The sequence below is a fragment of the Phocoena phocoena genome, chromosome 16 (assembly GCF_963924675.1).
Source record: "Phocoena phocoena chromosome 16, mPhoPho1.1, whole genome shotgun sequence".
NCBI classification, from domain to species: Eukaryota; Metazoa; Chordata; class Mammalia; order Artiodactyla; family Phocoenidae; genus Phocoena; species Phocoena phocoena.
This window is the reverse complement of record NC_089234.1, coordinates 11,865,815-11,890,986: the sequence shown is the minus strand read 5'-3', so window position 1 is coordinate 11,890,986 and position 25,172 is coordinate 11,865,815. Positions and strand designations below refer to the sequence as shown.

Below are 25,172 nucleotides of genomic sequence, written 5' to 3'. Positions count from 1 at the left end.
TGAAGTGGGTCTCTTGTAGACAGCATATAGAAGGGTCTTGTTTTTGTATCCATTCAGCAAGCCTGTGTCTTTTGGTTGAAGCATTTAATCCATTCACGTTTAAGGTAATTATCCATATGTATCTTCCTTTGACCATTTTCTTAACTGTTTTGGGTTTGTTTTTGTAGGTTCTTTTCTTCTCTTGTGTTTCCTGCCTAGAGAAGTTCCTTTAGCACTTGTTGTAGAGCTGGTTTGGTGGTGTCGAATTCTCTTAGCTTTTGCTTGTCTGTAAAGTTTTTGATTTCTCCATCGAATCTGAATGAGATCCTTGCTGGGTAGAGTAATCTTGGTTGTAGGTTCTTCCCTTTCATCACTTTAAGTATATCATGCCACTCCCTTCTGGCTTGTAGAGTTTCTGCTGAGAAACCAGCTGTTAACCTTATGGGAGTTCCCTTGTATGTTATTTGTTATTTTTCCCTTGTTGCTTTCAATAATTTTTCTTTGTCTTTAATTTTTGCCAGTTTGATTTCTATGTGTCTCAGCATGTTTCTCCTTGGGTTTAACCTGTATGGGACTCTCTGTGCTTCCTGGACTTGGGTGGCTATTTCCTGTCACATGTTAGGGAAGTTTTCAACTATAATCTCTTCAAATATTTTCTCGGGTCCTTTCTCTCTCTCTTCTCCTTCTGGGACCCCTATAATGCGAATATTGTTGCATTTAATGTTGTCCCAGAGGTCTCTTAGGCTGTCTTCATTTCTTTTCATTCTTTTTTCTTTATTCTGTTCCACAGTAGTGAATTCCACCATTCTGTCTTGCAGGTCACTTATCCGTTCTTCTGCCTCAGTTATTCTGCTATTGATTCCTTCTAGTGTATTTTTCATTTCAGTTATTGTGTTGTTCATCTCTGTTTGTTTGTTGTTTCATTCTTCTACGTCTTTGTTAAACATTTCTTGCATGTTCTCCATCTTTGCCTCCATTCTTTTTCCGAGGTCATGGATCATCTTCACTTTCATTATTCTGAATTATTTTTCTGGAAGGTTGCTATCTCCACTTCATTTAGTTGTTTTTCTGGGGTTTTATCTTGTTCCTTCATCTGGTACATAGCCCTGTGCCTTTTCATCTTGTCTATCTTTCTGTGAATGTGGTTTTTGTTCCACAGGCTGCAGGATTGTAATTCTTCTTCTCACATTTTCACTATTACTAGTAGCGCTGTATGAAGATCCTTGCACATGCATATTTGTGTCCATGTGTAAGTATGTCCTAAAAGTAAATTGCTGGGTATGCACTTTTCCATTTTGATAGATACTGCCAAACTGCCTCTTAAAAGGGCTTCATTAGGGCTTCCCTGATCGCACAGTGGTTGAGAATCTGCCTGCCAGTGCAGGGGACACAGGTTCGAGCCCTGGTCTGGGAAGATCCCACATGCCACTTAGCAACTAGGCCCATGAGCCACAACTACTGAGCCTGTGCGTCTGGAGCCTGTGCTCCCAACAAGAGAGGCCGCGATAGTGAGAGGCCCACGCACCACGATGAAGAGTGGCCCCTGCTTGCCGCAACTAGAGAAAGCCCTTGCACAGAAACGAAGACCCAACACTGCCAAAAATAAATTAATTAATTAATTTTTTTAAAAAATGGCTTCATTAACATTTTTTCTTTAAATACTTTAAACCCATATTAAACAAAATGGTATTTCCTAGTTAAATTAGAATGAACTACCGCAAACTCTAATAACAATTATGTTCATGTTGCTTTTATCTTTCGTATGAAATTCTAGAGTATGCAGCTGCCTTATTAAGGGTTTCTTTCCAATTGTCCCAGCTGCCCAGCAAACAAATCCAGGGAGTTTGTGAACTAGTTCTGGGTGTTCCACATGTGACTGTGGTTTTCACAGCCCCACAGATCACTGTTGAAAGACTAAGCCTGCAGCATCCACTACAGTACTGGATCTTGTGATGTTCCTCAGGGCATGGATCCTTGTGCTGATTTTTGTGGGGGACACTGAATCTCTGAGGAACTCTTGCTCTGGCTCCTCAGGGGAACCAGTTGCCTCAGGAGCAGCAGGTTAGTAGGGCTGGTTTCAGGGTCCATCACCCCATGCACACAGACCCCGTGTCACTTTCTCTCCTTGGAGGTGTTGGGATCCCTTCAGGTGTCTGGCACATTTCCTCTTAAACTCCCAAACACAAAAGGAGGTGACTATATGTCTTAATCACAGATGTGGGAACTATTGCCCATCCAAGGAAGACTATCTAGGTGAACTCAATGGCCCTACCCGTTTACTGCAGAGATAATGACTCAAAGGTAATTTTCTCAAACTTCTCTGTTGTAAGAGAACAGGGGGAAAGCCCTACAGAAATATAATATCCAGCAGAGCACTCCATATGTATCTAAAACTAATTGCCTAAGAGTAGCTATATTAGTTTGCTAGGGCTGCCATAACAAAGTACCACAGACTGGGTGGCTTAAACAACAGAAATTTAATTTTTCACCATTCTAGAGGCTAGAAGTCCAGGAAAAAGGTGTCAGCAGGTTTGGTTTCTCCTGAGGCCTCTCTCCTTGGCTTGCACAGCCGCCTATCTGGTCCTCGCGTGGCTTTTTCTCTATGTGAGCTCATCCCTGGTATCTTCTTGTGTGTCCAAATTTCCTCTTAAAAGAACACAGGTCAGATTGCATTAGAACCCACACTAACAGCCTCATTTTAACTTAATCACTTCTTTAAAGGCCCTATCTCCAAATAAGTCACATTCCAAGGTAATGGGGGTTAGGACCATGCTATATAACAATGGGTAATTTCAGCTCATATCAGTAGCTGCTATATGTGATTTTATATAGTTATTCTAGTTGACTGGGTGGCAGTGGCCTTCACTAAAAGCAGGTACTTAAGGCACAGATGATTGATGCAGGCTGATGTATTATTGAGCCTGTTAAAGGGAATCCACAAGAGGATCTGTTTTCCTTGTAAACACTTTTTCTGTAGAACCCCACTAGACATTTCAAAGGCCAATGAAACAGGAGTGCAAATGTCTGCTTGGCTTACAAACTGATTCTGACTCTGCATCCCACTCCTCAGCCCCCAATACTTGCGTATTTTCTGTGGGAACTAGAAATATTAACAACTATTTACTACAATAGTGAGCACAGGGAATCCAAAAGTGCATGCCCTCCAGGAGTTCAGTCTAATGGGAGAAACAGAAGAGCCATATACACACCTAAATATACACCAATCCTAGCTCTACGGCCAAATACTATTAGGCTTTGGAAGAGAGACAGTGTAGCTTTGCCTGGGTTTAGGGAAGAAATCATACTTGAGACTTGATGATGAAGAATTTCTCAAAGTCAAGAGCAGGTAGAATGAGGAGACTTTTAAAATATAACAGCACTGAATGATACAGTAAAAAACAGGAAACAAACTTAATGTCCATCAACAGACAATGGAAATAATCATATTTTCACACGCAAAATATCACTCAACAGTTAAAATTACTGAACCAGAGCTATAAATATTAACTTGGATAAATCATAACGCTGAGCCAGAAAAATAGAAGGAAAAAAGAAAAGCACTTTACAAACGAATACAAACAGCACGCCGTACCATGGGAGGCTGTGTAGCACGGTGACCTGGTGTGTGGCTAGAATCCCACCGCTTGGTGTCACATCCTGGCACTGCCACTTGTTATCCTGAGCAAGTTGCATCTCCTTTCAGCTTTCTCACCTGTAAATTGGGGATCATAATAGGACTTACAGGCAGGGGTACTGTGAGGATTTATGGAAGTAATACAAGTAAGGCACGGAGAACAATGCCTGCCACCCAATAAATGTTAACTATTGTTGCAATGGTATAAAGTTTTAGAAGGAGTGTAATATTTTGTTGAGTGATACATACACATATAGCAAAGTTTAAAAACATACAGGAAAACAACAATTAACAAATTTAGAATAATGGTTACCTCTGTAGGAGAGGGAAGTTTAAGAGATTAAGGAAGAGAAGGAGAGTGCTTCACCTACATTTGTAATACTATGTTTCTTTTTACTTTATTACTTTTAGTTTTTACCCCTCCTTGATGCATGGGGATCTTAGTTCCCTGAGATCCAACCTGCTGCCCCTGAAGTGGAAGCACGGGGTCCTAACTACTGGACTGCCAGGGACGTCCTTGTAATACTTTATTTCTTAAGCTGGGTGGTAACCATATGTTTTTCTTAGATTGGTATGTGTGTATGAAATATGTCATATTAAAAATAAAAAAATTTTTTAAAGATCAAATGAGATGAGGGTGGGATTGTATTCCTATAGACTCCAAAGATATTTCCCTGATTAGTTTTGTGTGATTTGGGTTTAGAGGCACAGAGAATCTGGAAGAAAAGATCCTGCAGCCACCCAAACTGTCTGGCTCCTTCCCATCATTCAGATCTTGGTTCAAATATCCCTTCCTGAGGGAAGCCTTCTTAACACCCATTTCAGATCAGCGCACCGCTATCCACTCTCTAACAAACGGCACTATTTTATTGAATAGGCTTATCCCTCTGGGCTGTTTTAGTAAGTTCCCCATTGGAATGCTCTGTCTCAGTCAATACTGTATTTCTAAAGCCATTTTATTTTTATTTTTTAAATTAATTTATTTATGGCTGCGTTGGGTCTTCGTCGCTGCGCACGGGCTTTCTGTAGTTGCGGCAAGCGGGGGCTACTCTTCGTTGCAGTGCACGGGCTTCTCATTACGGTGCCTTCTCTTGTTGCGGAGCATGGGCTCTAGGCGTGCGGGCTTCAGTAGCTGTGGCATACGGACTCAGTAGTTATGGCTCGTGGCCTCCAGAGCGCAGGCTCAGTAGTTGTGGCGCACGGGCTTAGTTGCTCCGCGGCATGTGGGATCTTCCTGGACTGGAACCCATGTCCCCTGCATTGGCAGGCGGACTCTTAACCACTGCACCACCAGAGAAGTCCTAAAGCCATTTTAAATCCTCAATTATTTTTTTTGTTTTGGATGACTGGATGAATAAGGGACTGAATGAATGGAGTCCATTCCTTCATCCTCAGGACGCCTCTTTTGAGCCAGACTGGAGGGCAGAGGTAGAATGAGGAAAGCCTGAAGAGAAGAGCGAAGATCGGAGTGGGCTGAGGAGGGAGCGGAATGAAGATCTGGAGCAGAGAAATGAGGGAGATCTCTGAGGGTGAGGAGCGTGCGGTGAAGTTGAACGAAGGGGCACACCCCTGGCAGAGCGCGGCGGAGGCGGGGGCCTCCAGTGAGGGGGCGGGGCCTGGAGGGAGGGAGGGTCCGGAAGATAGGCGGAGCTTATCTGCGGGCGGGAGCCTGCGGGGCGGGGGCCTGCGGGGCGGGGGCCTGCGGGCGGGCGGGTCCGGAAGATAGGCGGAGCTTATGAGCAGAGAGCTGGGAGCGGTGCTCTGCGGCTGCGGCGGCGGAAGATGGCTGCAACTGAGGCTTCGGACCCTTTGCTGATGCTCGGAGTCGGGCTGATCGGTAAGGAGAAAGGCGTCCTGCCCCGCAGGCCCGCACCCAGTTCTGACTTCGCCTGGGCCCGGGACTGCCCCTGCTCCCGAGGTCTCCGGCACCGCCCGCGGTGGGGAGGCGCGGCCCCCTCCATGTTGGGCCTGGGCTAGGGGCTGCAGGGCTCGGCCTTCTCGGCGCAGGACCCCGGCCTGCCGCCCTGGGCCCGGGCGCCCGCGGCCTTGTGTGGGGCCTGCCGGGCCGGGAGGCGGGGCCGGGTACCCTGGAGGCCTCCTAGGCTCTGGGAGGGAGCTCCTCCTGGACGCCCCGGGCTACAGAGGTGACCGAGCCGCGTAGGCGAGACGCCGGTCATGCAGAGAGGAGCTTGCAGGCCGCGCGTTTGTGAGGCTGCAGGGCCGGGGTCCCTCCGAACGAGGGAGAGCCACGCGTGACTGCCAGCCCGGCGCCCGGCTGGCCCCGGTCATGTGATCGAGCGATTCCAGACGCGGTGGCCAACTGCCAGCCCGGGGTGCTGCACGTTATCCATGGATTATTTCCCGTTTGACTCTCACCTCGGCTCCAGGGGATCTGGGTAATGTTTGATGCCCACTTTACGCAGCAGGTGGCGGCCCAGGGTGTCATTTGTGCAAGAACGCACATTAGGAAGTGGCAGACCCAGGATGGGGGACCCTTGCAGTCTAGCCCCAGAACCCCAACTCATACCAGTGGAGAACTGCATCCTAAGACAGAGGTCGTGCATATGACACAGGTGTCTACATAATCACAGTGGGTGGAATCGTTTTGAGGAATTAATGGATATGGAAGTGCGTTGGGATCTTTGGGCAGTGTGGAGTGTGTGCCTGAACCTGGTGCAGAGTGTTTGAAGCAACCATTCATCCGACAGCGACGGTGAGCATGGGGTTGCTTGAATGAACTTCTGTCGGTTCCCTGAGTGCCATTGTTCTTTGAAAAAGTATTCCCCTGAGGTTTTTATATACCCCTAAACCCTAGTACACAAGCACATTGCTTGGATCTAGCAAAACTGGCGGAAATGCGGCGAAATGTTGCTGATTATTTTCACTGTATCAAAGGAGTGCGTTTATCTGGGAATGGCTTCCTGTGCTCATCTGTAATGTGATTTTTTAAAACTGTTTCAAAGCAAAACCTAAGTACCTCAGGCATCTTAGTCCTTCTTGAAGGTACCTCGGAATTAAGGCTGAATTAAACTCTGACTTTATCTGGTACAGCAAAGAAAAAGATGGCTTATCGTATTTTCAATTCAGTTTTTTTTATTTTTCATGTCGACATGAATTTAAAAGGGATTTGCTTAAAAATAATTGGGGGTGGGAACTCCTTACCCTTATGAACCAAGGAGTGCCAGGTGTTGATACCTGCTGAAGCTGTGTGATGGAGGCTCATTTTACCATTCTACTTTTTTTAATACTTGCTATTTTCCATAATAAAAGGGTTTGTTTTTAAGTCTGTAGATCAAAAACTGGATTTTTACTGCTATATGTTCAGTTACTGTTTCTCTAAAGTTTAGGCTATTTTTGCCTGGAGTAATTATTAGCAAATTGTTCCTATTTTGTTACTGAGGTGTTGACTTTGGTGAAACTACATATATGACGGTTTAACCATTATTGTTAAAATTTTAAATATAGAATGCATACTGTCAGTACATAGCATATGACAGAGATTTCACCATTTTCTTAATTTCCAGTTTTCAACAAACCCATCCATTCTATGTATTTATTAAAGATCCTTCCAACTAGATTAAAAGGTAAAGTGTAGGAGGAGATAGGGAAGACCCCTAGCAAACCTCTAAGGCTACATTTTCATTCATGATTTGTTAGAAAAGCTTTTTGCTCAGGTGGCCTAAAATTCAAGATCAGGAGAGCTAGCTAATGTAACCAGGAGAGGTAGGTGAGAATTGGGGGTTCTCACGTGCTCTGGGTTGCTTTGTAAAATGGGGTGTTAAAACTGATTCCACAAAGTGCTTCTGAGTAACCAATCAATTCACTTCCTTGCTACTGTTTGACATTCTCACAGTGACCATCTTTCCACCGTAGAAAAGGACACAAATGGAGAAGTTCTGTGGGTGTGGTGTTATCCTTCCACGACAGCTACTTTAAGGAACCTACTGCTGAGAAAATGCTGCCTTACAGAGGAAAACAAACTTCTCCATCCCTTCGTCTTTGGTCAGTACAGAAGAACATGGTTTTATATCACAACAGTTGAAGTTCCAGATTCTTCCGTTTTGAAAAAGGTATGACTGTATTAGGGTCAAAAAACAAAAAATATTTTAAGTGATATAAGATTCCAATAACCCTTAGCTTTAGACTTCATCATTCACAATACGCTTTGGAAAAATATTAAATATATGACTTTAATTGGGAATGTTCTCTTTCACATTTCACTCTCATTCATTATATTTATTGGTGTATATTATTTGACTGACCTGGGGTTGGTATAGCAAAGCCTTTCCCAGGTTATACTTGGATGGAGTAGAAATGTAGAAGTATTTTCAAAGCCTGGACTGTGATTAAAAGTGGGAAGAAGTATTTTTCCATACTTAAAATTCCATAATTTTAACTATTCTATAATTAAAAACTATTCTAAAGGTTACAATTATCCTAGTTAAGAAAACCTTTTCATTTGTTTATGGATGATAAGGATATGTTAAGAATAGAAAGGATAATTGAGGAAATCCATGTGTTCTGTAGACTGTGTGTGTGTGTGTCATCTCATATGAACGCCATCAGGTGACAGACTGAAAACCAGTAAGTGTGTGGTTGTTGTGCACTTTCCTAGTCCCACACAGCCAGTGGCTTTTTCAGAGGAAAGAATATGGGAAAGAAGTGGCTGAGCTCCTGGCCGGTTTCTGGGTGGGGACTTCTCTTACAATTTCAGGGCTGATTTTATAGTCAATCACCAGACAGTATGCAGCATGTCCAGTTTAAATGTAAGGAATTCCATTTAAAATAACAGGAAGGCAACAATTTAGAAACTGTAAGAGGTTTAAGATAAAACAGAGATTAGTAATTAGAAAATGTAAATTGCAGAAAGATACTCATTAATGGGAATAATAGGTATATGATTATCAGAAATTTATATGTATAATAATAGAGGCATATAAATAAATGAAGGTTATTATAACAATGCCCTTTAGCCTATATAGCATTTTACAGAGAATTGACTATTTTGGGAACTGTATGATTTTTACTGTATGAATTTTACTGAAACGTATTTTTGTTGTTTTCCATCCTTCTATTTCATTAGTGAAAAACCATCACTATGTGGTAGGTCTGATACAGCATTCTTAGTTCTGTTTTGTTGAGGGTAGGGGGCTTAAATAAAAAGTCACATTTCTGATATTTTTGAAATATTTTTATGTTTTTGAGGAAATAACTCTAAAAAATTAAATATATATGTATATATAATTTTTTTTATGTGTGTATATGTACGTAAAAGTATAAAGAGGCAAGTGAGGACTTGGTACCTTTTGGTCTTTTCTTTTTAATGCTGGTATGTCTTATATAAGAGGCTTGTTAGGATATAGTAATAAAGATTAATTCTATTAAAGTGTCTTTAAAGAGTGTACTTTTTTTGTTTGTTTTGGACAGGTGACTCATTTTTCTATTGTTCTGACCGCCAAAGATTTTAATCCAGAGAAATATGCCGCCTTCACTAGGATATTGTGTAGGTCTGTATGAAAACTGTATTAAATGCTAATATACAAAAATGAAGATCTTACTCAATAGTAATACAGCAGATTTCTACACTGAGGAAGCATATTTCAGCCTTCTGTTTCCCCAACTTAACCTTTACTGGCCCTACGGACACTGTTTTATAAAGAGGAACTTTGCCTTCTGCTTCCATGGTACTGCTCCTCTTATTAGGGAAAATGGTAGAGGGGAGGAGAAGAGGCAGTTTGCACAACTATTGTAATTTCTGGGTGCTTTGAGTCACTTGCCACTTTTGGTCTGTTACTTCTGCTCATTTCCAATCTGGAACTTTCCTTAGGATGGAAGTGGTAAGCTGGTTCATTTGTGGCAAGGTCTGTGTGTGGGAGTCATTTGGGGAAAGTTTAATGGGCATTTTGAATTATGCTAAAGCACAGGAAAATATTTCTTAGCTGGAATGCTGAGGAGCTGAGAAACTGATTTTTTGGTTAATCGTTAAACTGAAGGGTAGACACCTTCAGTTTCATCCCAGCCGTTGAAAAAATTTAACTAAAATATACAGTCTGCTTTTTTGCCTTGATAAGTATATCTGGTGGAATTAATGAAATCTGTCTTATACGGTAGGGTTATTGGCTTTTTCTTTAATCAAGACTTTTTCAGGGTTTGGGGTTTTGTTTTTTTTCTAATATTGTTACTAGATAGAATTATAATTCTCAGTGTTATGTATTACTCTCAGCCCTCAGGTTTATGCCCAATAAGTAGGGTTTTTTGGGGGGGGGATAAGGGGAGTTGTTTCTGTTTTTCTCACCATAAGTCTAATATATGGTTGTCTTATTTGCAATTTCTGTGTATGACCACGTGCACGTGCACGCATGGGTGCGCACACAGCGCAAGGATACAATCTTATCACCTAAGTGTTTCGGTTAGGTTGTATTTTGACAAAATGAAGTTTTATTGTTTTTGCAGTCAGCTGTGATAAGAAAGGCTTCTTGCTTTCAGTGAGATAAGTTCCAGGTGTATGGCTCGCTGTGGAATACAAACAGTTTTCTGCAAATGCGGCACTGACACAAAGGGAGATTATTATTGTTAGAAGGGGCTCCATCCAGAAGCCGTGAACTAAAAACACTGCAAAGTTGTTTTTGAACAAACGTTGGACTCCCATGTCATTTGATTGAGTCAGGGTTAGGTTACTCAACTGAATTCACTGGGAAATGTTCTGGGGCCCAGAAGGCGAGGTTGCTTTAGACCCCACTTCCTGCCCAGGAGGAAGCCCAGAGGGTGTCTCTGCTTGTGCAGAGCTGTGGCTTTGTCACATTCCGGATTCTCTTCTCTGTCACAGTTACAAGAGAAATGAGGGCTCAAGCTATTGCCAGCCACCCGCTCTGACCGCCCCCCTTACCGCACTTGAGTGCTTGCCCTAGCGCCTGTCCACGCTCACGTGCCCATGTGCACACACACTCACTCTCCCCGTGTGCACGTGTGCCTGTTCACACACACACACACAAGCACTGTTTTTTTTTTTCACTTTCCCTTTATTTTCTGTTTTACTTTTATTGAGGTATAGTTGATTTACAAAATTGTATTAGTTAGACTCACACTTTTCTTTGTTTTTTGTTTTTTTTGCGGTACGCGGGGGCCTCTCACTGTTGTGGCCTCTCCTGTTGCGGAGCAACAGGCTCCGGACGCGCAGGCTCAGCGGCCACGGCTCACGGGCTTAGCCGCTCCGCGGCATGTGGGATCTTCCCGGACCGGGGTACTAACCCGTGTCCCTTGCATCGGCAGGCGGACTCTCAACCACTGTGCCACCAGGGAAGCCCTAGACTCACACTTTTTGATGGTGGTGAGGTGCTCCCTCCCGTTTCTGGTGAGAGGTGCCCTCCACAGTACGCTGCTCACGTGGCCATGGAAACCCGCATGGAGGGGTTCATTCCCCCTGTGGGATCTGGGTCCAGATCCATGACCCCGTTCTATAATTTTTAATTTTTAAAAATAAATTTTATTTTATTTTTAAAAAATTTAATAATTTGAATGGTGTTTTTTGGTTTCCTGCTTTGTTTTGGTGGTGGTAATGTAAGCACATCGTAAAAAAAAATGCAAATAATGCCGAAGAGTATACAGTGAACCCTAAGTCCCTTCCTTCCCCTCTTCCCCATCTCTAATTCTACCTACCGACTCCCCACCCCAAGGCAGCTCCTGGGCTTCCCTTCTCTATATCTTACTGGAGATATTTTCTTCATATATAAGCATGTATATGGGGTTGACTGTTCTATATATATGATAGTTTACCATATTCATTGTTCTTTGCCTTTTTTCCCCAATTTATGTATTGAAATAATTTTAGAACACTGATGACTGACAAAATTTAGTAAGCAGTTAAATCACATGCTTTTCTCACTTAGTCTACAGTAAATATAGTTTTCAAGTGATCTTTCTTAAACAATTATTTTATTTTCGTCCCAATTTTCTATCCCTTCAGCTACTAAAATGCTCAAGTAGACCCAGTCCTGCTTCTCCAGAAGAATTTACATTTACTTACTTATAGGAAGATATTTCAGGGGAAAGGGCTGATTTCACATGTGAGCTATAAATGTAGCCAGTTTCCTGTCAGCATTTTCTGGAAGTTTTAACTTGATGAATGTGTCTAGTGTGCATTTATCATCGGAAACTTAAAGGAGTTTGATTTCTTAATTATCTAAATACAGCTACCTCTGAGAACTCTGATAATAAATATAGGTTCTACACCTAATTACTGCCTTCTTTGTGAACCATGCATAAAACTCCTTTCTTGTCAGAGGATATCCAGCAATAAAACAGTTGTTATGACTAACAAAAACAGTTGTGAATGTAAGACATAAAAAGAGATAAGGATACAATGTTCTTGAGAACAGCAGGGCCGCAGAAAGTCCATAGTTCATTCTCCTGCCTAAGTGGACCACAGCAGGCCTCCCCAGATGTAACAAGAGAGCTGACTTCACAGAATTGTTGAAGGTTGTTCAAGTGGTTGTTTTGTTTTTCTAATAGATTTTCTAATTAAATTTATAGAAGTAACCACATCATGAAAAGATTCAGGCATTCAGAGGTGTATTAGCAAGTTGGCTTAGATTCTTTAGAACGTACCCATGCCTGGCCTCGGTGCGTTTCTCCAGGTGGTTCATGCTAACTAGTAGCACGCTTGCTTTTTGTCCTTTCTCACAGAATGTACCTAAAACATGGGAGCCCAGTTAAGATGATGGAGAGTTACATCGCGGTTCTCACAAAGGGGATATGCCAGAGTGAAGAAAATGGCTCTTTCCTTAGCAAGGATTTTGATGCCCGAAAGGCATACCTTGCAGGCTCCATCAAAGGTAAAAAATAAAGAAGAAGAAGCAAAAAAGAAACAAAAACCCATCCCAGATGAGTCCATCCCAGCAACAACAAAATCCCCAAGCCAAGGACAATCTATCATTAGACTCTGTTATTTCATCTTTCCATATATTTTCATCTACATATTTGTTTCCTATGCAGGAGGGTATTTCAACTTCTACATTTCCTTATGTGGTTAGAACTCTGTCAGGAAAGCAGACTTCTGCGGTGTTTCTTTCTATATGATTGCAGCTGTTAAGACAGAAATGTACTTTCACCAGTGAGCTAAAGTTCACGGGTCAAGGTCTCCACTGACTTCCATCATTTTCCTTCCCTTAGATCTTAGCAGTGACCTGTTCCACCTGGGGAGCTCAAGCCCCTGCCCCAGAGTTCCCATTCTAACTCCCCATCCCTCTCTCCTCGCTGGAAAGTCCAGCCTAGAGCTAAACCGAGACATCAGGTCCTTAAAAGGGAAGAGAGGGGAACTCCAAAGGCGATGCTGGCCTTCTTTCTCATCCTCCCACAGCACCTGTCTTCACTCTTTTTTTTTTTTTTGACTGTGTTGGATCTTCATTGCTGCGTGCGGGCTTTTCTCTAGTTGTGGCCAGCGGGGGCTACACTTTGTTGAGGTGCGCAGGCTTCTCGTTGCAGTGGCTTCTCTTGTTGCGGAGCATGGGCTCTAGGCACGCGGGCTTCAGTAGTTGTGGCTCGCGGGCTCTAGAGCACAGGCTCAGTAGTTGTGGCTCACGGGCTTAGTTGCTCTGCGGCATGTGGGATCTTCCCGGACCAGGGCTCGAACCTGTGTCCCCTGCATTGGCAGGTGGATTCTTACCCACTGCGCCACCGGGGAAGCCCTGTCTCCACTCTTGATCCTACTGTTTTATACGGTTTCTAAGCATCCCTGTTGAGGTGTTAGGTGTTTGTCCAACTGTCTCACAAGGACTTATGCAATGATGTGTATGTGGGTTTGGGGGGGGTCAGTGAACATTTTTTTAAATTTAAGTTTGCACGACACTCAGGATGGTGATTCCCTTCATATAATTCCACTTTCTTGTGAGTCTGGCTTCATCTGTGCATCCAGCATACTGTCCCTTGAGGGAGCAGGTGTAGCTGCTGTAACGCCCATCCTGGGGAGCAGATGTATGAATTGATATGCCCATCCACCAAATAAGGTGCTTCTGTACTTATAACATTTACCTAGATTTATTGTGTTGAAAATAATTTTGCATTCATACAAGAATAATTTCCAGTAAAAACCTGATTTCCTTGTATAATGTTTAATGCAGTAACATTATTTTTGTTTTAAGACATTGTATCTCAGTTTGGAATGGAAACTGTTATCTTACACACAGCACTGATGCTAAAGAAAAGAATTGTCATCTATCACCCCAAAATAGAAGCTGTCCAGGAGTTTACCAGGTATGGTCTCTTATCATTAAAAAGTGTAACCCTTTTTTTTTTTTTTTTTTTGCGGTACGTGGGCCTCTCACTGTTGTGGCCTCTCCTGTTGCGGAGCACAGGCTCCGGACGCACAGGCTCCGCGGCGTGGGGAAACTTCCCAGACCGGGTTACGAACCCGTGTCCCCTGCATCGGCAGGTGGACTCTCAACCACTGCGCCACCACGGAAGCCCAAAAAGTGTAAACTTTGTTGGTAGCCACTTTGGGGCCCTCTGTGTCACTGTGTACCCTGTTCCTTTGCACACTGGTATAAACAGGCTGAGTTAGGTTGGGGGTGAAATACCATTTTGGTGTAATGTTTTAGTTTAGATTGAGTAGTTCAAGGTTACTGAATTTGAACAGATTCTTCTTTAAATTTTGAAATATGAATATTTTAGAGCGGGGAGTTTGCAAACTTTCCCTTGCCAGAGAGTAAATATCTTAGGCTTGTAGCCATACGCTCTCTGTCCCGACTCCTTAACTGCCACAGGTTGCATAAAAGCAGCCATGGGGCTTCCCTGGTGGCGCAGTGGCTGAGAGTCCGCCTGCCAATGCAGAGAACGCGGGTTCGTGCCCTGGTCCGGGAAGATCCCACATGCCGCGGAGCGGCTGGGCCCGTGAGCCATGGCCGCTGAGCCTGCGCGTCCGGAGCCTCTGCTCCGCAACGGCAGAGGCCACAACAGTGAGAGGCCCGCGTACCGCAAAAAAACAAAACAAAACAAAACAAAAAAAAAAGCAGCCATGGACAGTACATACGTAAATGAATGAGCTCAGCTATGTTCCAGTAAAATCTTATGTGCAAAGACGGGCCGCCGACCCATGGGCCATAGTTGCCTGACCCCTGTTTTAGGTAAGTTGTTTCTTCCATTCAATTTTATTACAGACTGTATTATTTATATAATAAATATAGTTTGTTTTGTTTTCCTTGCCAAATCGAACTTAGATTCTTCTTTAAAAGCAGGGGAACTAGTATTTATGCTGTTTACCTTATGCCAGGCATTGTATAAGTCACCTTAAATTATTAACTTTACTCATGACAAGAACCCTGGGAGGAAGTGTTACTGCCCTGTTTATAGATGAGAAGATGGAGGCTAAGGGTTAGATATTGAGAAGAAGAAAGACTTGCTAGTCAGAAGGACCTGGGTTAAAGTCCTGGGAGGCAACTTCTTAGCCTTGTGACCACATAAAGTGTATGTAATGTTTCTACGCCTCAGTTTCTTTATCCGTAAAATGAAGATGATAATACCTGCCTCGTTAGCTTGGTTTCAGGATTGGAAATAATTTGTGTATCGTGCTCAGCATGGACCTTGTCCATAGTGGGCACTCTAGAGACGATCATTGTTATTATGATTGTGATTGCCTTAGATCTTAGGTAACAGGACCAGAGTTTTTGCCCGGCTCTGACTCCCAAACCTTGTATTTTCCCACCCAATTACCCTTTTCCTCTCCATTTATGCTTCTGACACTGGAGTGTCCACAGCTTCTGAGATATGCAGCAGGCCACCAGGGGCTCACAAAACCACAGATCAATTCAGCACATACTTCCTCCTGAATGAAGTAGCTGTTTCATTGGAAGTTTCTTTAAGAAAACTTACTTTTGTATAAAAACAAACACAAAGTAGTTTGCAAGTTTGGCTGGAATTTTAAATACGAAATGCGAGACTTCAAAAAAATTTCTTGCTCGCAGGGCCCACTTTGGATTTTACCCTCAGGCTCCCTCCATGGCAGTCTGCAGAGTGGGCGTTGGGAGGAACACTTCAGAAGCATCCTTCCTTGCCACCATGGAGATCTTTTGAAACTTTACCTTGAGCTTTTTGTAGCCAATCTGACCCAACAGTCGGTGTTTAAAACATTGCATTACTTTACTTTGAAGCCTGGAGGAGGTGTTGGCATGTTTAGGGCTTGTTCTCCCTCTGCATCTGGTAGCCAGTTTCCTCACCCAGAAGAAGAGGGAAGAGGATGGGCTGAGTCTCAGGTGTGGGCTGGCAATCATCTGTGTTCTCACCTTGACCCCAGGACTCTGCCTGCCCTGGTGTGGCATCGACAGGACTGGACCATACTTCACTCCTACGTGCACCTGGACGCCGATGAGCTGGAAGCCCTGCAGATGTGCCCAGGTAGACAGCAGGCTCCCAGGGGATGAGAAGCTCAGCTTTACCAGGGTTGTTTGTTTTGGGGGATTTTTTTTTTTTTAAGTGCATTCCTAAGGGGCATACTGATCATTTTTTTTTTTGGTAAATGCAACCGTTTTTTTTTCCCTTAAAAAGTTTTTTTAATTAAATTAGGGGCTTCCCTGGTGGCGCAATGGTTGAGAGTCCGCCTGCCGATGCAGGGAACACGGGTTCGTGCCCCGGTCCGGGAGGATCCCACATGCCGCGGAGCGGCTGGGACCGTGAGCTATGGCCGCAGAGCCTGTGCTCCGCAACGGGAGAGGCCACAACAGTGAGAGGCCCGCGTACCGCAAAAAAAAAAAAAAAAAAAGTTTTTTTAATTAAATTAAATTAATTTTTAAAAGTTTTTTTAATTAAAAAAAAATTGTGCACCTGAAACCAACACAACATTCTAAATCAACTATACTGCAATAAAAATTATAAAGTACAAAAAAAATTGTGGTAAAATACACATCACATAAAAGTTACCCTTTTTTTTTTTTGGCCATGCCTCATGGCTTATGGGATCTTAGTTCCCCGGTCAGGGATCGAACCCACGTCCCCTGCACTGGAAGGCAGATTCTTAACCACTAGACCACCAGGGAAGTCCCTAGAAATCTTAATTTTAATGTGTTGGGATTTTTTAGGCTTTTATGATTTTATTTTTTATATTTTGTTTAAGAAAAGTTCTATCCCAACAGTAGAAAGGTATTCTCCTATATATTCTAGTAAAAATTTTTAAAGCTTTTTCATCCCCATTTAAGTCTTTAATCTGCCTGGCATTACTATTTTTTGTAGGGTGTGGGTTTGGGATCTGGTTCCATTTTTTTCCATTTGGATAGCAACTTGGCTCAGGAACACTTATAGAATAGTGTCCCCTCTCCAGGAATCTGCAGTATCATTTCATTTCATTGATTGATTGATTGATTGATTTATGGCTGTGTTGGGTCTTTGTTGCTGCGCGGGCTTTCTCTAGTTGCCGCGAGCGGGGGCTGCTCTTCGTTGTGGTGCGCGGGCTTCTCATTGCGGTGGCTTCTCTTGTTGTGGAGCACAGACTCTAGAGCGCAGGCTTGTTCTTGTGGCACACGGGCTTAGTTGCTCCGCGGCATGTAGGATCTTCCCAGATCAGGGATTGAACCCGAGTCCGCTGCATTGGCAGGCGGATCCTTAACCACTGCACCACCAGGGAAGCATCAGCACCCCCCATTCTTAGGGGCTTTTTCTGTCACTTCATTAACATAAACTCTGGTGTGGTTGAAAGGGGGCTTGTTATAAATAATAAAAGACCCTCCTTTCACCTTTAACACTCTGGAACTATTTCAGGAACTGCAGACAAAATCCAGGTATTATAACAAAAGGTGCTCCTTTAACTCTTATCACTTAGGAAATTACATGTGTTGTAGGAGCTCTGGCCAGGAGCCTGGATAACCAAATATACATTTCTTATTATATCACAATATTACAGCCCCTTTATTTCCCAAATGATGGAAGAATTATGGTGTGTATTAGTCAAGGAAGCGAGTCATCATGCAATAAACATTTGTTAAGCACCTAGTATATGCTGAGGTCTTGGCAAGTTGCCGTATTATATAAGACAAGACGCTTTTCCTCAGTGATTTTATGATCCAATTGGCAAGAAGAAATTGAAACTGAGCGGGGCCCTATGGGCCTCCCAGGCACGGAGGCCTTTTTGTCCCCCATTTTTTGTAGACAAGACTCCAGCCTCCATGACTTTCCCTGAGTTCCAAAGGGCAGATTCGAACAGTTGCAAATCAAGGGAGGAGCAGCCAGGTCACCACCTCTAACTGCAGGAGACTACAGGTATCTTCTGTGAAGATCCAAATTGGCTTCGGCCATTTTCAGCTTCTTCCCCGCCTCTGGAGTCCGTCTCCAGCAAGGGTCCTTCTGCCCAGTGCTATTCAAGCCAATAGAATGAGTTTTCGTTTCAGAAGCAAAGGAAAGCTTCATCCTTTGATCGAAGAATGGAGAGGTCGCAGCTGGTGCATCCACGCTCTCCCCCGCAAACCGGGGTCGGGGCTGTTTTATAGGGATCTCGTTTTGTGGGTGGGACAGCAGAGCTCTCGCAAGTTGCCCGCAGGGCTCACGCTCTAGGTGGCAGTGCCGGGCCGCAGTCTCTCTGCACACAGCCCACCGCTGCCATCTTGAGCTCCAGGTTTTTGATTTTGTTGCTGCTGCTGTTTAAAAAATACATAAATTTATTTATTTATTATTTTTGGCTCTGTTGGGTCTTTGTTGCTGCACGTGGGCTTTCTCTCTAGTTGCGGCGAGCAGGGGCTACTCTTTGTTGCGGTGCACGGGCTTCTCATTGCGGTGGCTTCTCGTTGCAGAGCACGGGCTCTAGGCACGCTGGCTTCAGTAGTTGTGGCATGCGGGCTCAGTAGTTGTGGCTCACGGGCTTAGTTGCTATGCGGCATGTGGGATTTTCAGGGACTAGGGCTTGAACCCGTGTTCCCTGCATTGGCAGGTAGATTCTTAACCACTGCGCCGCCAGGAAAGTCCGCTGCTGTTGTTTCTTAAATGTTGTCACTTGGTGAAGTAAAAAATTGGTCCTCAAAAAAAAAAAAAAAATTTTTTTTTTTTAATCATACTGCTGTGTGAAATCCAAAGTCTGGGAACCATTGTCTTAACACCAATTCCAGAAGTCTGCTCATTCTTGAGTTGCCCTGATTCCTTTAGCATTTATTGTATCAGATCTGAAATTGGGGAAGATGATGCTGTTTCCACCATGCTATCCCTGAGGAACCCGAGCGTTTGGCTATGACTTTCCTGTTGACAGAGACCTGGGGGGACAGTGGTCAGGAGAATCCCTGCTGCCTGCTGCCTCCTCTGTCATTCCTGACCCAAATCACGATGACTGAAAAGCAGATGCTTTGCTTCAGCCTTCCTCCTTGACACTGAAACCTAGTTTTGGAACATTTTGAGTTGCTTGAGTTTCTTCAGGCAATTGGCAAAAATGTCACCTTAATAAATGCCACGGGATGTAGCTAAAATGCCCTGGATAAATAAAGCAGAGAAGAAAAGCAGCTGATGAGCTTTTAGACTCACTCCTTTCTTGGTATGTTCACAATGTGATTTCTTCCTACTCTAGTAACGCTGGTCCTCTCTGTAATGCAGGTTACGTCGCTGGATTTGTAGACTCGGAGGTGAGCAATAGATCTGACCTGTATGATGTGTTTGTGAATCTGGCAGATGGTGAGATTACCATTGCCCCGCTTGCAAAAGGTTAGTTCTCTGTTCTGTTCTGTTGTTGACACAAGATGTAAGCCAAGCAGTTGTATTTTTGAGGCCTGCTTCACCTGTTGTGCTGGAGGGATTTTTCTGTTTCTAGAACACAGCATTCATTTTAATAGACCTGACCCTTTTAGGGATACATCTGAGTGCTTACGCTGTCGGTTATATGTTAATAAGATAAATGGTCTGTTTGTCTTGTTTCTTCAGTTTCATATTCAAACAAGGTGTATTTGTTATCTATTGCTGCATAAGAGATGACTTCTAAACTTAGTGATTTAAAATAGCAAATACTTATCTCACAGTTTTGGTGGGCAGGAATTTATGAGTGACTTAGCTAGGAGGTTCTCATTCAGGGTCTCTCATGAGGTTTTAATCAAGATATTGCCAGGGCTGCAGTCAAATGAGGCTCAACTGTGGCTAGAGAATCCATTTCCAAGCTGACTCACATGGCTGTTGACAGGAGGCCTCACCACATGGGCCTTTCCATAGGGCAGCTTGAGTGTTCTCACCACGCGTCTGCTGGTCTCCCCAACAGTGAGCAATTCAAGAGAGGGGGGACCACAGTGCCTTCTGTGACCTAGTCTAGGAAGTCATACATGATCACTTCCTCCATATTCTATTTGTTAAAGCAAGTCATTAAGGGAGAAGAATTAGACTCCACCTTATAAAGGAAGGAGTATCAAAGAGTGTGCAGACATTTGTCACTACACGAGGGTTGAACATGACTCCCGTGTGGAAAATCTTTTTGAAGGATGTCTCAGTAAGCAGCAGGGAATGAGAGTATTCTTGGGGCTAATGACCAAGAAAGGGTGTTCTAGTGTCATAGGGTCATCTCTGGCAACTGTAAGTTATCCTAAATTACAGCCGCACAGAGTAGCAAAGATTGGGTTAAATACGTTTTGAGCCTAGGACACTATGAGGTATTGGTTTTAGACAGGAATTACAGATAACAGCTTTTGTAGTGTCATTTATCTTTCTCCTAAAAGTGGGAGCAGCTGAATGCCAGCCAATTAGGGATTTTTGTTAGCTAGGTTCTGATAATGTGAGGTTTTATCTAGCAACCTCAAATTAGTAGAACCAGAACTTGTTTTCGCTTTGAAATTACAAATGTAGTAAATATTCATGGTGGAAAATTCAAAATATAGTATCAGGTCTTTAGGGGATATTGCCTTCTGTAAAGCCGGAGTGATAGAAAACTAGCTGTAGCCGGGGCCACTGAAACTGCTGAAGCGTTAGGACTGGAAAGCCTGGCAACTCCCTGCTGCCCTCTGCTGCTCTGAGTCTATAAAACGGGCTCATCCCAGTGGAGTTTGTCCCTCACGAGTATCAAAGAGAAATTTCTGTTAACCTTCTGGCTGCAGAAAATAGCAGTGTATATAATTAATGTAACTTAGCTCGTTTCTAAGGGCCTTTACACAGTGAATGTTGAGCTGCTTCTGCAGAACTGACAGGAAGTGCTGCTTTCACAATATCCCTGCCGGAAAGATAGACGTGAATTCTCAACTGTGAAGACCTGGACAGGAAAGTCAGGCTGTTTGTTGGCTTACAATCACAACCCATAGGCAGTCAGATTTCATTAGGTTTTGTCTAGAAAGAAAAATAATTCTTATCAGAATTTTGGTTTGGTGGTGGTGTATTTTTATTTTGGACATGAAGCATATAAATCATGATCATGCCTTACCTCCTATTGTGTCACCATATTTGTGTGTAGTAATAAGACGGAAATGGGGGGTTGTCAGTTGCTTTTTGAAAATTCCCTCTGTGTGATCGTTCAAGTTTCCAGATAGATGATTACTTTTCATTATGTAAACATCTAAATATTCACACAACATATTCTTCTCGATCTCACCAGAGGCCATGACAATGGGCAAACTACATAAAGAAATCGGTCAGTTAATTGTCCAGTCGGCAGAAGATCCAGAGAAATCAGACAGTCAAGTTATACAGGTAATGCCTTAATCTTCCCACTGACTGAGTCTCGAAACGGCATCGCTGGGCAGCGGCTGGTTATCTGCTGTTCACGGGCACAGAGTGAAGTGACTGGAGAGGCCAGTGGGCAGCTGCTGAGATGAGGTCTGCAGGATTGGCCCTGGCGAAGATGAGCCAATCAGTTATCAGGCTCCAGGGAGAGACGGACAGAGGGCGTTGGTGCCAAAGCCAAGCGTTTATAGTGAAAGATGTGATTGCCAAGCGGTGAGAGGGGCCATAGGGTTTGGCGGGGACCCGCCAGGAGCACTGTCCTTCCTCTTCGGTGCTGTGGCTGGGAGGAGTGGGCAGGTTTTTTCCCGAGAACCCAAACACTGAGACTGTCTTACCGGACAGATGGTCATTGCCCACCCATTGCCCTGTCAACATTAGAGGGAAAACAATGTTAGTGAAATGTGTAAATTTGAGTTTTGTATTTCTGTGTTTTTCATGGACTAAAAGGGATACACAGATGACTCAGTATAATGTATGATGAGAGTGCCTACCATGTTGTACAGGTTCACAGTGTTTGAATAAGTTAATGATGTCAGCAAACCAGGAGAAAGACATGACTTTAATGCGAGCTCTGCTGAGTCCTCAGCCATCCGAGGGGAATGTCAGTCAGTGAAGGGGAATAAAGCCCGTGTGACAGGTGCTGGGTCACTCATCCCAGGCAGGAGGGGACTTTGGGGAGAGATTTGTTCTAAAAACAATAGCAGTTCCTCAAAAAGTTACACATAGCATTAAAATAGATTTGGTAATTCTACTTCTGGGTATATATCAAAAACTGCAAGCAGGAACTCAAATAGATATTTGTGCACCCGTGTCCCACAGCAGCATTATTCACAATGGCCAAAAGGTGAAGACAACCCAGATGTCCATCAGCGGATGAATGGACAACATGTAGTACATACACGTGGTGGAATATTACTCAGCCTTAGAATGAAGTTCTGACATGTGCTACCACGTATATGAACCTTGAAAACATGTGAAGTGAAATAAGCCAGTCAAAAAGGACAAATATCGTGATTCCATTCATATGAAGTACCTAGAATAGACCAACTCAGAGAGTCAGAAAGCACAATGGGCATCGCCAGGGGCTGGGGAGAGGCCAGTGGGGCGTTGCTGTTTAATGGGTATGGAGTTTTGGTTTGGGATGATGGAGAAGTTCTGGGATGGATAGTGGCGATGGTTGCACAAAACTGTGAACGCACTTGAGACGCCACTGAGTTGCACATACTTTAAAAATGGTTAACCCCGCCCCCACCGATCCTACCGCCACCGCTGCTCAAAATTAACCATGACATGTATTTTTTGTTGTTTTAAATGTTTCGTTTTTTATAATTTATAAAGTTAGTCTGATAAACTTAAAAAAGAATGGCAGGAAGAATTCTGGAGAACTCAGATTTTTTTGATACTAACATATTGCGTGTCTTCCTGTTCTATTAAAGGATATTTCCCTGAAAACAAAAGAAATCTTCACCAACCTGGCTCCATTTTCAGAAGTTTCGGATGATGGAGAAAAGCGAGTGCTCAATTATGAGGCACTAAAGCAAAGACGATTTCCACCAGCAACAGAAAACTTCCTCTACCACCTAGCAGCCGCGGAACAAATGCTGAAAATCTGATGGTGGGACAGAATGTATCACTACTGATAACTGATCTAAAGCCCTAGCACCACGATTATCCATTAACTGTGTAAAATACTGGAAATAACAGAGAAAATGTTGTATTTTTAATGATTTATTTGAAAGCATTGCAATTTGACCTGAAAAAGCACTGAAACACATACGAAAACACTTCCGATTTCCTCCTATCTGATTAATTTCATGCCTACTCTCAATGTTTACAAAGTGCTGTAACCACCTATATATATAACATTATAAAACAGCCTGATGTCCTGGAGTAGGAGCAGAACAGCTGTCAAGTTCTCCTGCAAATCACAGCAAATCGGAAAGCATGATTATAAGTTCCAGTTTGTCTCAGTGTGTAACCACAAACTAATGGTTTATTTTCAGAAAGCTGCCTGAAATCGTGCTTTGTATTCTTCTAGGAAGAACTTTAATTCCTCATGAGGAACTCGACTTTGAGCCAAACTACTAGGTTTTCTGCAGAACCGTCTAGAAGATCATTCAAAAGACCCTGCAGTTGCACTTTCTTGTAAAAGAATTTTTTTTCCTTAGCCTTTGAACATTTTGCCTATAGTATGAGGGTTCTGCATAGATCTTATACTGGAGTAGACAACTTAATAATCCACATTTATACTGTTGCAGAGGTAAGCATTTGGCAAACTTAAGCCATTAGTACTCTTTAATTAACCCAGTTGCTAGCAATATTCTTTTGAACAAGATGCCAGTCCTTATGTAGTAGAGTAAAAGAAGAAAGCCCATTTGGAATATAAATGTCTCTGTGGCTGAAACAGCAGCCTTATGTAATTGGGGAGAGTGTGAGAATTTTCTTGTAAAGGCCAAAACCAGAGAATGTCTTCAAACAACATCAGTAAAAATAATTTGGCCACGTATGAAGATAACCGTTCTTTGTTTAGTTAGGTAACTTTTTCATAATTGGAGACCTAAAAATTGCAAAATAAGCATGGGGGGGTCTAAATTATGTTCTTCTTATTATATGTATTCATATTCATTATGAAAGCGTTATTTTTCACTCAGTACTGTTGTCCTTAGAAATCTTACCCAGAAAAATGTTTGCAAAAAAGCTTGTCTTTATTGGATCTTCCATTTATTCCTGGTGTTAGATATTTGTTAGGGAAAAAATTTTTTAAATAGCCCCTCCTTGGGTGGGGGGCAGGGGAGGATTTGAAATGAGATGATGTTTACTGAGGCCAACAACTGAAAATTAAATCTGCACTTTATGAGAATGAATACTAATATCATTTTTGCCCGTGTTTTTTTTTGTATTACTCTATTAGCTAATGATCAAAGTTGTTAAAATGACAAGTTTATGATATAGAAATAAAATGAAATATTTTGATACTCGGCAGTTTTAGGCATATGAAAAATTGTGCCCTCTTTTTCTAATTCTCCCCACCCCAAACAAACAAAAGAAAAAACCCTTTTTAAAAAGTCAACTGCAAACCCACCGGGGAATTATCCAAAGACCGATTTGAAAGTTAGGCAGTCTGGTTCCTTCCACCACGGGCTCAGCCCTTCTCTCTCTGCCCGGCCCTCCTCCACCCCGCACTTCCTGGAGCTGACTGTAAGGTCCAAGTGCCTTCTCTGAAAAGATGCTCTCACATTACTACTCAGTTATCTGTCAGTGGCTGAACCTCCACTTGGAGCCGTTGCACATTTCGTTAAGTTTGTTTAGTATAAGCCTGTGGCTACATGGAGCTGACTGATCACTTTTACTGATTTTGTCCTTTTAGGCTGTTGTGAAACATCTTTTACCCAATTTGGAGATAACCATCATTGTGGCCTAGGGAAAACTGAAAGCCACAGGTGCATTCTTAGATGACTTGGGGCAGGGTGTGTTGGTAACAGCCCTCCATCCAGTACACATACGTTTGGGTACCTACTCTACACCGTGGACTGCATATCCTGGGGCTTCCTTGATGCCCAAGACAACAGTTCCTGCTGTCAAGGTGCACAGTCTATGGGCACATAGCTTCAGCAAACGGGATTGCACGTGGTGTGGCAAGTGCTAGGCATGATACGAGCACTATGGGAGCACACTGGAAGGGCACCTAGTTCAGTTCTGTGAATCCTGGAAGGCTTCCTGGAGAAGAGTGATTGATGTCCAAGTCAGACCTGAAGCACAGGGAGGAGTTAGCCCAGAACAGAGGGAACAGCTGGTGGGAAGGCCAGAGAAGAGAGACCACAGCACATCTGAGGAACTGGATGTCAGTCCAGAGTGAGGAGAGGGAGTGGCAAGAGATGAATAAGGTAAAGGCTCCCACCTGCCATGGCGA

The 25,172-nt window shown here is 43.3% G+C and overlaps 1 protein-coding gene across 3 annotated transcripts; it reads left to right on the top strand.

Annotated features, from left to right (window-relative positions):
• The first annotated feature begins 5,369 nt into the window (after positions 1–5,369).
• On the top strand, positions 5,370–24,244 carry DENND10 (DENN domain containing 10). Of its 3 annotated transcripts, XM_065894413.1 has the most exons (9): positions 5,370–5,450; positions 7,487–7,683; positions 9,041–9,120; positions 12,296–12,444; positions 13,750–13,861; positions 15,897–15,997; positions 19,166–19,273; positions 21,135–21,229; positions 22,699–24,244. In XM_065894413.1, exons 1-9 carry the CDS (start codon positions 5,396–5,398, stop codon positions 22,873–22,875), a joined length of 1,074 nt encoding a protein of 357 aa, XP_065750485.1. In that variant the 5' UTR covers positions 5,370–5,395; the 3' UTR covers positions 22,876–24,244. The 3 variants fall into 3 exon arrangements, with proteins under 3 accessions (XP_065750485.1, XP_065750487.1, XP_065750486.1); XM_065894415.1 differs by lacking the exon at positions 5,370–5,450 and having other exon boundaries at positions 7,592–7,615; positions 22,699–22,875; XM_065894414.1 differs by lacking the exons at positions 5,370–5,450; positions 7,487–7,683; positions 12,296–12,444 and having other exon boundaries at positions 9,093–9,120; positions 22,699–22,875.
• The last annotated feature ends 928 nt before the right edge of the window (positions 24,245–25,172 follow it).